Source organism: Etheostoma spectabile, chromosome 16, assembly GCF_008692095.1.
Source record: "Etheostoma spectabile isolate EspeVRDwgs_2016 chromosome 16, UIUC_Espe_1.0, whole genome shotgun sequence".
Lineage (NCBI taxonomy): Eukaryota > Metazoa > Chordata > Actinopteri > Perciformes > Percidae > Etheostoma > Etheostoma spectabile.
Window position 1 is genome coordinate 4,158,104 of NC_045748.1, and position 13,111 is coordinate 4,171,214.

At 41.1% G+C, this 13,111-nt stretch overlaps 1 protein-coding gene across 1 annotated transcript in view; it reads left to right on the forward strand.

Moving 5' to 3' along the window:
- The window catches only part of lpar1 (lysophosphatidic acid receptor 1), a gene marked incomplete at its 5' end in the record, with an annotated part of 50,841 nt that overhangs the window by 14,641 nt on the left and 23,089 nt on the right, over window positions 1-13,111 (forward strand). Inside the window, 1 exon segment of the mRNA XM_032539680.1 lies at window positions 12,099-12,854. Coding sequence (XP_032395571.1) covers window positions 12,116-12,854 — 739 coding nt within the window.

Here is a 13,111-nt window from a genome sequence, read left to right on the forward strand (position 1 = left end):
ACATTCTCAGACCTATCTCCACAGCACTGTGGAGTAAGGTCTGGCTACACCACACATACATTCTGGAATACGTAAAAAAAAATGCACTGGGTTGTTCTTTTAACCAATCATAATCGTCTTGGGTGGCGCTAAGCTCCAGACTCAGCAACTCTGACTCTATAAAACATGCTTGAGAAGGAACTTGTATTGTTGGCACATTTGCACCCAGCAAAACTCCACATACAACATTAAATGAAGTAAACTGTTCACACAATACAGTAAGGTGGGGTATTTAAATTAGCTGGATACATGGTTACACGTAATCTGCTCTCATCAGTGTATTGTTGTGTGTACTTTGTCCAAAGCAGTCCCACCAATCGGGCCCAAAAGATCCTAGTTAAGAGAATAAATGCAGTAAACATATTCTTTGTAAATCTTTGCAACCATTCCTCAAAAGAACCGAGAAGTCCTGTCTTTTGGACACTATCAAAAAATGTTCTTCAAAACTTTCCAATTTAAGCGCCCAACTCACTGGTTTTGAATTTTGCTGTTGTTTCCAGAAGTGAAGGGATTTTAAAAACGGAAACACACAGAGTGCAAAAGCAGAAGGAACCTCCGATCTTCGAAACAGTTATCACGAAAATATACTTCCGTTGATACACCGGTACATTGTGGTATGTAGTGTGACTTTGGATGCAGCCAGTCTTGTTTGTCATGTTCTCTTTACTTCTATTCTAGTCAAGTGTGGTCTTACTCATGTAACTAATAATGTTCTATTCAAATATATTCTATTGCATTCCAGTCAGACCTAATAGGTTCATAATAAGCTCACAAGACTAATCACATTCTATTTTATTCTGTCGTCACATTTAATGACTGAAGATGTGTCAGTTTGGGTCTTTGTGTGTTGAGATGGAAGCGCTTAAGTGGTTGGTGGGTCATCATTCACTGACGAGCCGTGAATCAGCCCATCACGGCGGCAGTCACACATGACTCAACACCAACTCTCAATCCAGCCCTTGTACTGAGCTCCGCTGCTCGGCAGAAACCGTTTGAGACTATGTGCGAGTGTGTGAGGGTGTGTGGTTTGTGTGCACTCGCCCATGATGTTGAAGAGAAAGTTAGAGAATGAAGGCCTATGTCTGTGTGAGTGAGTGTTTTTGTGTATTCTGGGTTGTAGAAGTCCTGTTTTTCTGCTTTCTGGGGTGGGAGCTTGGAAACAATGGGCACTTTGTGTGGAAAATTGGCACGGGGGGGGGGGGGGGGGGGGGGGGGGGGGGGGGGGGGGGGAATGAGGTTAAGGGAAGGGGAGACAGGAGAGGAAAGCTGAGGAAAAGAGGTGATAGAAGATGAGCTGAAGCAAGAGAAGGGATGTTTTAGGGAAGAAGAGAGGAAGTGAGGAAAGGAGGAAGTGTGGAAGAAGTTAAGGGGAGAGGAGACGGAAAGGGAAAAGGGGTAGAAGGGCGGAAAAAGGGAGAGGTGAGGAAGAGACGAGAAACTTTGGAAAAGGAAATAGAGTGGAGCATAATTGAGAGGGGATGAAGTGCAAGGAGAAAAGGAAGAGAAGGAAGAAAAAGGAGGAAAGTGCCAGTGTGAAGATGTTGATGGAGAACAGGGAAACCAGGTGGAGGCTAAGAGGAGAAAGAAAGCCAACGGAATAGAATGATGTGTGGAACATACAGTACATGCAAATTAGGATCGGTGAAGGCAGATTCTTATTTTTTTTAAAGAGGAGAGATGGAAGAATTCTGGAAAGTTACAAGTCTTCTTTGTTTCACTTGTCATACATTTAATATCCATGTTGCCACCACAGTGCCAAGTGGGAATTTGTGGATCAGGCTCACATTTGTTGCGCTATACTTGCTTACTGACATTAACTCTTGCATTGTATATGCTCTTATAATGATAGAGACAAATACTTGAGTTCCATTACTTAACCATATCAGTACTAGGGGTGGGCCAAAATATCAAAACGGCAATACATTGTTTTCCTTCTTCGTGTGAGATGATAATTGATGTGCTGGCGCCAAATCTCGCTATTTTAATTGATAAAACATGGCGCTTTAAATAGATTTCCCTGCTCCCAGCGTCACTACTTAATGGCTTCTCAAGGTGGTGTTCAACACGTGAATCAGGGAAACGTGAACATAAGTTAACTAGCCGAAGACGAGGAGGTTTTCAACGGGATGGCGGAAAATAATGGCTGGCCCAGCCACGTTTGAGTCCAACGTCTGGACCCATAGTTGCTCTGTAGTTAGTCTCGCTGTCTGGATTTACCCTGCAGAGATCTGAGGAGCAGTCAACTATAGTCCTCATAAATCCACCGGAGTTTAAAATTCCAACACAAAAAAAGCCGAAGAAAATTGACATCAGCAAAACTACATGCATTTGGCAAAATTTCCCGCGGCACCGGAGCAATCCCGAAAGTGGAACGTCAAAGATATAAACTACTTTATAGTGCAATAATTTGAATTTATAGACTGAAAGAATTCTGCAGAATTGTCCTCTTTCCTAACAATTTGGACTTGCAGTGATTAGAGGGAGAAAACCTGCATCTTTTCACAGTATTCATCTTTTTTTGTATTCATAGTTAGATCGATATCCTCATGTATCATTAAAGGATTTTCTGCAATCTATTGATTATCACAGAATTGCTGTGATGTAATCGTAACCGTGAGCCATGTATCGGATTGTATGGTAAGGTACCCTGTGATTCCAACCCCTAATCAGTACACTCTTTACATAGACCTGTTGACTCTCACTTCATCATGCCATTTATCTTCTAATACTCTGGCATGGTTTTTATTTTAGCCTGTATCTAGTATTATGTATTACTTTCTTTAGCCTACGTATCTGTATTTCTTTCTGTTGTTTCTAATGTACTGCTGGAACAACCAACTTTCCCCGCTAAGGATCAATAAAGGTGTATCTTATCATACATTCGGAATGTAAATCATTATACCGTGTTTGCAACGGACTGTAGCTCGCAAATCATCTCAGCAAAGTAAATTAAATAGTTAAACCATTTAGAGACAGTAGCTCCGACATTGACAGACAAACAGGTAGCCATGACTTAGGACTGTATCACATCCTGGACATTTAAGTCACTCAAACTGGTCATGTGAGGAATGTTTGGGATATAAACTTATTGGATGGTAGCCAGTTTTTTAGCAAGTTTGCAGGCAGAGAAACATTGTCAGGTGGATATAAAGGGTGAAATCTCTTGCATGAAAATCATGGATAAACAAAGAGAATTAGTCACCGGATGCTTCTAACCCGACTCACTTGGCAAATTAGCTAATTGTTAACTAACTAATCTGAGTTGTAGGCCTAAACTAAATATCGGCAGTTTCACTGTAAAGCAGTCCGCTAGCATTTAGTGAAGAGACTTTCTATTACTTTCAGATGTTACCTCCTCCCTTACTCATAACTCATTCACATCAAAGTCTGCAATTTAGTTGATTTATTTGATTCCCTAAAAATAGTTTAACATCTTTAAAAATCGTCATCATGGCCCAGATGTGTACACTGGAACCATTATTCAGTATGATAATGTATAATTTATAATTAATAATATAATGTAATAATTTATCGATGCTTCGTGACTTCGTTATGAAAATTAAAAATTCTTCCAGAGCTAGAGACCACAGAGCCAACCTTTTACCCTGAGATGCAATGCTGATGAACTGCACAGAACATTTCAGGGTTGTAAACCTTAGCATATTTGTCTGAACTGTAACATCCAAATCAGCTTCATGTGATTACATTTTTCTCAGGTCCAAAGCCAGAGGAAAATCATCACGTTTGCCTTTGACACACTCGTAAATGTTTTCTAATACAGACTAAACTTTCTCTCTGCATAGGAATAACATGTCAAACATGAAATCCAGTGGTGTTCCCCCTTAATGCTGTATTCCTCTCAGGACGGTATTAACAATAGCAAACCAGAAGGTTGGATGATGGATTGTTGAGAAACTTAGAGCAGACTTGGGATTTGTTACTCTCTGAAGTTTATTCAATTTCTGACTGGATCCAGCCAGTTTAATCTCAGTATGTGTTAGACTAACGATGACTCAAACTAGTCCACAATCTTCAAAAACTTTGACAACTTTTTTTATTTGGCCTTTCATCCACACATAAGCGTCATTTTAGGTCACTGTAAGCTGAGCTTTTGGAAAAACTGTGGACAGGTTTGTGTGTGTACCGACACGGTTTGGAATCACAGGGTACCACACGATACATGGCTCACTATACGATGATGTCATGATACAGCAATTCTGGATGATCAAAATATCGCAGACAATCCTATAATAAGACACACAAACATACAGCTACATGTTTTCGGCTTGTACCATCAGAATGTGCACTGTTATCTCCTTTGTGAGGCGTCACAAATGAACCAACATCACCAGCCTTAGAGTAGACAGTCCAACTTCTGTTTGTAGCGCTGGGTAGTTTTTCGGTACCAGCTTTTTATGAAGTTTCTGATGGACTTCTTCTTCTTTGTGCGATGGGTTATATTGGCGCCTGTTGGCTCGGCATGCTCTTGACAGCTGTTTAATTGTGTTTTTGCATCTTCATGAGATTTTTCTTAACAGTGCATGTGTGGATGGGATTCTTTTTTTTAAAGAACGGACAAAAGTAAAACCATGTATTAAAAAACAACCATGTATGTGTGGACTACTACTACTTACCAAAGACAATAAGACAAAACGTTATCACTGTTACAGTGCAGATGCCTCCGAAATAGCAAGAACGCAGGTCACTTTTTTTTAAGGAAATTGGCATTGCCCTTTACTGTAGTAAGGTATTCAGATATTTAAATTAACCGCATCTAACACTGAAACCAGGCAAATTTTGGACTCTAGACTTGCTATCAGATATTAGCAATGTCTGAAAATGTCTACATTGGAATATCTACACAAAGGACATTCAGACCTACAGTATATTCACTCTTAATGGTTCCATGACATGGTGCTCTTTGGATGCTTTCATATAGACCTTAGTGGTCCCCTGACACCATATCTGAATTCTCTTTCCTAAAATTCAGCCTTGATGCAGAATTACAGCCACTTGAGCAAGTCCCACAATGAGCTTTCCTTAGTATGTGCCATTTCTGTGTATGTAGCTTTAGAGGAGGAGAGGGGGGGGGCAAGGTGGAGGCTGTGGGTGTGACCTTGACCAACCGCCACTTTGCTCGTTTGAAAGCCATGATGTATCTTTCTCATGGGTGGGCCAAATTCTCTGGGCGGGCAAAGCAGAGAAAGAGGAGGTAACCTTGCCCCTTATGACCTCATAAGGAGCAAGATTCCAGATCGGCCCATCAATCTGAGCTTTCATTTTCTCAAAGGCAGAGCAGGATACCCGGGGGTCGGTTTACACCTATCACCATTTCTAGCCACTGGGGGACCATAGGCAGGCTTAGGGAACGCATAATAATGTTTAAAAACCTCATAAATTAAAATGTTCATGCCATGGGACCCTTTAAAACACCCTTTTTAACATGATAGAGAGTATAAACAAAATGACAAGAAAATACAATACAACACAATTAAAAAAATGCTGATAATAATGTTTGCAATAATAAGAGCAATAGACTTAACCGTGATTAAATGGTTGGAGTGATAGGGCACGGCCCACTGTTGATGTTAGATTTAGGCTCAGTCAACAATGGATGTTGCAACAAGTCCTCCAAATTAAAGCAACCTCTAGAATGACACAATTTTATTTATAGTGTCAAATCATAACAGAAGTTATCTAGGGACACTTTACAGATAGAGTAGGCCTACACCACAATATAATTTACAGAGTTGCACAGAAGCGACACACACAAGCATTTTCTGACGCCCTTATCGGCAGTATGACATAATTTAAGTGCCTTCCAAAACGGTTACAAATCTGTTTAATGAGGTGACAGCACTATGGTCACAAACACGACTTGGTTAGGGTGTTCGGGAACGGTTTGGGTTGAAATAAGTACTTTGTGAAGGTTAGGGAAACATCATGGCTTGGGTTAGATTTATTTCTTCGTTAAGGTTAGGGGACATTTGTCATCATGGTTACAATAATAACCATGTGGTTACGGTCAGGCAACGACTGCGTTCATGGTTCAAATAAGCCAATGTCTGACAGTTATCGCTCGTGTTGAAGTCAGACATTTATTGACCCATTCGTCCACTCCAACCATTTATAATGTTACATTACTTTGCTCTATTCCTTTCCCCTGGAGGGCTACATCTGTCTTTTGTCAAAAGAAACAAAACTTCAGGCCAGGTTCCCAGGTTTTAACAAGACATTCCATGATGCCATCAAATTTCATATTAATGTATTTGCAGGCACCTTGGCACCACTGTTGGGCCAAACTTTCCACGTGTACACAAAAAAATAACATAAAACCCTAAACTGCCATGACATGGACATATTGTATTGACACTCCAGCTCTCCGAAAGTCAAAATGTCATGTTTGCACTCAAGATGCCTCATCATCTATTTTAAAGAGTTCTATAAACCTTTTGGTTTCAATGAGTGCATTGTCTTATCTTCACCCCGTCTCCAAGATTTGCCAATTTCAACATGCATAGTTTGGGGTGGAATGAGCTTTGCAGTTGCCAGCAGCTGGAAGTGGCACTTTTGGTCTTGTTGTTGAGAGAAATATCTCATCCTTTAAAGGAGAGTCACAAAAACATGAAAAACCGGTATTAAATATTTATTAAGTAGTATCTTTAAAGTATGTGTGTGTGTGTGTGTGTGTGTGTGTGTGTGTGTTTGCTCATTTGCAAACAAAATACAAAGTGTGTACGATTGCAACAGTGAAAGAAAGAAAGAGAGACTTTGATAAGTGTGTGTGTGTGTGTGTGTGTGTGTGTGTGTGTGTGTGTGTGTTTGTGTGTGTCAATTAGGCATGTGTTATGAATATACGGATGCAGCCCTGGCGCTGATGCTTGAGTTATGACCTCACTTGTATGGATTCCAGGGTGGTCCTTTCATAGCCTGTTGGACACACACACGCACACAGACTTGATCACACATTACTACCAAGCATAGAGAGAGTGTGTGTGGACACACACTCAAGCACAGCGAGCATTTTGTTCTCTGTCTTTAACACCCGGGGTTCAACACATTGTACACACACAAACTCCCGAATTTTCCTCTACTGCTCACACACACGAAAATGCTTCAATTACTTAGTCTTTCAAACCTTCTATTTCTCTTTGTAGTGCACATGTACACACCCAGGTACAGAAACACAGATTTCAAAAATCCCCTCTGTCTGTGTCCTCTTTCTTGCTCAATCTTTCCCTTTTACCAGACCCACCCCACTGTCTGTTACGCGCACACATACATACACACACACACACACACACACACACACAATGACAGGATCTTTTCCTGCAGGCTCCAAGGGTCTGATGAAAGTGTTGGGAATGTGTGCTGAGAGGCCACTGACACTTCCTCTACTTTCTAGTACTGACGACTGGCCTCAGGCATCTAATGCCCCAATGGCTGCTCCCTCCAGACGTTTGATGGCCATAAACCGCAGATGACAAGCCGAATAAATGGGCTTTCATCTGCAGTGGTTATTGTCATAGACTCCCTCGCTGAGGATCTATCCTGCGTTATATGTTGCTGCTGTCACTCAGCGGATGCTTTCGCTGCTTCTTCATGGTTGGCTTTCTCTGGAGAGAAGTAATTACAAACCTCATAATTACATGCATGTTTGATAATTTCATTTCTGAAATTCGAAAATCACTACACACCACAGGGAAACAACGAACCCATCACAGACAGGAAAAGGCTCTTTTCTGTGCACCATTGCAAATGTAGCAGTTAATTTCTAGAACATTAACCTGTGGCGCTTTTTTAACCCGGTCTTGACACAATTTATGCCCATGAAGGCATACAGTCTGCGGGAAGATTAATTATTTTTAATGTATTATCTAAAAAAAGAAGAAGAAAAAAAGTAGTTTTCTTAAAGGATACATTCACATTTTTTTCAAGTCTGTCTAAAAACAATACTCATCTGCCCATATGTACATTAGAACAGTTTTTGCCTGCTGTAATCATTCCTCTTGTTCATACTGGCCATTAAAATACCCACCCTGTGTCTGGCTGCATGAGTTAACATTCTGGTATAGGGGATAAAAAAGATTTGGGTTGTATGTGTAACCAATGACGATCATCGTGGATAGTGCTAAGATACCAATGCAGCAACAGTGCTTTTGCAAAATAGATAAGAGAAGGGGAGGGGGCACCAGATGTCAAGCTTTAAACCTGTACTCTTTATCTGTTTCATCCTTTTAAGTAGAAAATGTTCTTTTCTTTAGTTTGTTTTCCTGGAGAGTGTTCCTATGATGAGCTGTAGTTTAGCGAAAGTAACACAAAGAGGATAGTTAACAATAAAGGGCTGTAAACAAGGAACATATTCACTTGATTTTGAAATTGCTGAAGCCTCATATTAACTGCAGATAAACTTTTGAATAGGACTGTGGATTTTGTCCTTCCCACTGTTGGCTAATTGAACTTTTTCACGGGAGACATTTTGACTTGTCATAGTATGAAAAGCATAACTGAAATTGATAACCCTAACCATAGCTCAAAATCAGGACTTGAGGTCCCAGTGAGGTACCTCACTGGGACCTCAAGTGTCCCAGTGAGGTATTTCAGTGAGTCAGCATGCACAATACCAGGGCTTTTCCTACTATGACATGTCAACATGTCTGCCGTAGAAAATGTCCATTAGGAATGGACAGCAGGAATAATTATAGCAAACAAAAACAGTGTGCATGTGAGCACTTGACTACGGTTTTAAGACACTCTTGAAAAACTGGGAAACTTATGTAAATGATCGCTAATGGTTTTGTGTGGTCTTGTATGAAAAATAATGACTAGATTTCTATGTTCCTAGTTCAAAAATAAGTCATTAATTAAAACATACAGTAAAACTGACACACACCGGTTTCTTGATTACGTTATGTTTCTAGCTAACAGTCATTACTTCCTGTTTTTTTGGATGCCCACTGGGGTAGCATAACTTGTTCTAAAATGGCACCGTGTCGGTATCTTCGCTGCATGCACGATCTGGCATTGGGCATGCGCAGATGATAATCCTGTTTCGAGGATTTAAGACACTGCACGATCTGTTCCACGCTTTTGTTCCCGATTGCCCACCTCCTTTCTGAAACTTCAGTTCCTGCCTTGTGTGTTTTCCCGCCTTTTGTGCGGCGTGGCACTGCCCAATGTGAGGAGAATGCAGATGTTAGTTGCGCATCCTCAGATTTAAGCGGTTTAAAACATAACTGTCATACTGAAATTTGTGAAATCCATGAAATAATAAACTTTTCTCATTACAAACACTAACAGAACATGGGATTCATTTCACAAATGTTTTAGCGTTTTTTTTAGCTATCTAGCTTGGATTTTTTGATTGCTAACGCTACCTCAAAATGACATTCCTGTTCCTTTGTTGTGTTTGATGCTAACTTGTAGCCAGCAGGAAACAAACTTCGTTAAGTAGGTCAATTTTTACTGAATTGACATTACAGAAGACTCCCGTTAGCATCTAATATGCTACTCGTCGCAAAGTGATGCATACACGACTCAAATCTGCACTCTCCTCACATTGGGCAGTGATAAGGCGTCTGTTCTTCCCTGAGGAGTTTCCCCTGTTCCTCGTTACCTCTCTCGTTACCTTGTGTTTTTATGCTGCGTTCCAGGCAACCAGTAACTTGGGTTTTCACAACCTTCTACCTGTGAAAGTGCCCTGGAACGGCAGTCAAACCCATAACTTACTAGCCGTGAACTCGAACCAGATCGTTACATGGTCCCAATTACAGTTTTGACGTTGCATTAATAATTAATTTCACACATTGTAATCAAAACAATACACATACTATTGTCGCTAGCTAACACTAGCTAGAGGGGTTTGTGGTGACTTTGCCTGGAATGCTACCAAGTTGTGAGTTGTGACTTGAAGTTGTAACTTTCGTGCTACAAACTGTGTCTAGAACGCAGCATAAGTCTGTGTGCTACCTTTGTCTGTCGTCAGTTGCTACAGTTTATAAAGTACTAGCCTGTTTCCTGGAGTGTTCAGCCTGCCTAGTTTTTCTCTTGTCAATTTTTATCTTCTTCTTGTTACCTTTGTTGATGTTTGGAGTTTTGTTTGTTACTGGCTGTGCCTGTTTCTGATACCCTTTTTGGTTATAAAAATTATTGAACTGGGTTCTTCTCCTGCTGCCTGTTCTGCAACCATGACAAAAACACACATCATAAAAAAATGTGGCCCTATTATGATATCTGGCCTGTGTTTCATTTGTGACATTTCCCCTAAGAAGTCAACATGCAGAAATTCAGCAGATACGTCTGGCTTGTCTGGAGCTGTACAGTATGAGCAATAATTATAGCTAATAGAATGAACCGTTGCTATTTCCGTGAATGAAAAACCATTTTACAGCCACTCCAAGCAAACATGGCCGCATATGGAGTCCCTTATCAGCCCGCCTCAGGAAATTGGACATATAAACTGAACCCAGAAATGTGTTTATTTAATTGATTAGGACTTCCTTTATACTGTTATTGGTGCCCTGCCATGCCTAATACACACCCGTTTTGGCTAAGGAATATAAAGTTGTTGTGCACTGCCAACATCATGAGCCCTTAGGAGTCTACTGTATAGTCGATGGAGAATATTGCTTTTGGCTTGGAGTTTGGTTTAAAAAATGGGCTAAATGTAGAATTTAGAGCATGGGGCTCTATGCTGCAAATGTACATTCAGGATCCAAATTATGGGTTATTGCTACCAGCAAAACTAACCCATTAAAACATGTTTTATATATCATGGCCGTCAAAACAGTACATTACCATTGAGATTTAGAGCTGCTCAGGCGTCGAGGTTGCAGGAGTTAGAAAATCTTTTTGGCAAACTTTAGCTTTCATAGCTTTCAGCACTGCCTCATTTCCCAGGAGTAAACCTTATTTTTCATGTGAATTTTTGAGAGGTGAAGGTTGTGATAGTTTTTCCAACATTGCAAATTGGTCCAAGAAGGATGAAAAACCCTTTATGTTTTCAGTTCTGTTTTTTTTTTGCTGTGTCACTGCAGGGAGAAAAGAGGTCTTAGAGTGTTTGGACGGTCATGTTAGAAGGTAAACCAAGAGAAGGATTACCACAAAAATACTGGCCTTGACCCAGGACTCCTAATGCGCCTTTCATTTCTCGTCCGCTACCCTCTTCTCTGTCTTTGTCTCTGTCTTACTTACTTACTTACACGCACAGACACACACAGACACACACACACACACAGTCTCCCCTACTCTAGCCCTAAGGTCCTGTTTCCGGTTTGGGGTGTATGAGAGGGACTAGCCAGCATCTGTGTGGGACTTGTGCTTGTTACACACACACACAAACACACACACACACACACACACACACACACACACACACACACACACTTGCATGCACATGTTTCTGTGAGCATTGTTTATGTGCGTGTGTGTGTGTGTGTGTGTGTGTGTGTGTGTGTGTGTTTTAGCTTCATATCACACTGGGATTTATTCATACAGCAAATATAGACAGACAGAGACAGACAGACAGACATGTATACACACACACACACACACACACACACACACACACACACACACACAAATGACTACTAATCATGTTGAGTCTAAATCCAAAGGGGATTTTTGTTTTTCCCTGTTTCAGGAACCGGCTTAAGTCCATATGTTTCCTAAAGCGCTGCTTTGTGTTGAGTGTTATGAAATAGGGATATATGCATTTTTTCCAGAAAGCATAGTTTAACTCGTTCTTGACAGAAAGTTACAAATTTGGACATGGGCTGAGAAAAATGAGCGCAGAACCCTGTCTGTTAAGTGTACACAGTTTTTGTTTTTGGTGTCCAAAATCCCTGTAAATACATAGTTAAATACTGTTAACATTTATCATACTTTTAAATGGTTGTTAAAGTAAACTTTTAGGCATATAACGGCCCTATTTGTATGTCTACATATACCAACAGATTACACTGCTCTGCTCAGAGCATCACCTTTCTAATGAAAAGTTTAAAAACCTTCACCAAAATTGCTCAGTTATTCATTACATTTCGAATATTTTGTCCTTTCAGAAAGCATCGCTGCCACCATGGATGAGGAACAGTGTTACTATAACGAGACCATCGCCTTCTTCTACAACCGCAGTGGCAAGTACCTAGCTACTGACTGGAACACGGTCAGCAGGCTGGTGATGGGCCTAGGCATCACCGTATGCATCTTCATCATGCTCGCCAACCTTCTGGTGATGATCGCCATCTACGTCAACAGGAGATTCCACTTCCCCATTTACTACCTGATGGCCAACCTGGCAGCTGCTGACTTCTTTGCTGGACTGGCCTACTTCTACTTGATGTTTAACACGGGACCCAACACGAGGCGTCTGACTGTTTCCACGTGGCTGCTGCGCCAGGGCTTGATCGATACCAGCCTGACGGCGTCTGTGGCCAACCTGCTCGCCATCGCCATCGAGCGCCACATCACCGTGTTCCGCATGCAGTTACACACGCGCATGAGTAACCGGCGTGTGGTGGTGGTGATTGTCATAATCTGGACCATGTCCATTGTCATGGGGGCAATCCCCAGCGTGGGCTGGAACTGTATCTGTAGTTTAAAGTCTTGCTCCAACATGGCGCCTCTTTACAGCAACTCCTACCTGGTCTTCTGGGCAGTGTTTAACCTAGTGACTTTTGTTGTCATGGTGACGCTATATGCCCACATCTTTGTCTATGTGCGACAGAGGACCATGAGGATGTCGCGGCACAGCTCTGGACCACGACGGAACAGAGATACCATGATGTCTCTGCTGAAAACCGTGGTGATAGTTTTGGGTAAGAAAAACCTTTGATCTATCTATCTATCTATCTATCTATCTATCTATCTATCTATCTATCGCTCATGCTATCTATAGTATCTATAAAGTTTCTCTATTTATTTATGAATCTATCTATCTTTATCTTGAAAGCTACCCCTACTGTGTATATATAGTACTCTATCTCTTTAGCAGTGAATGCAACATTTAATGCCATCAGTAGCATCAGAACAATGAATCTGTTGTTGGGTCTATCTGTGAGGCTGTATCATTCAG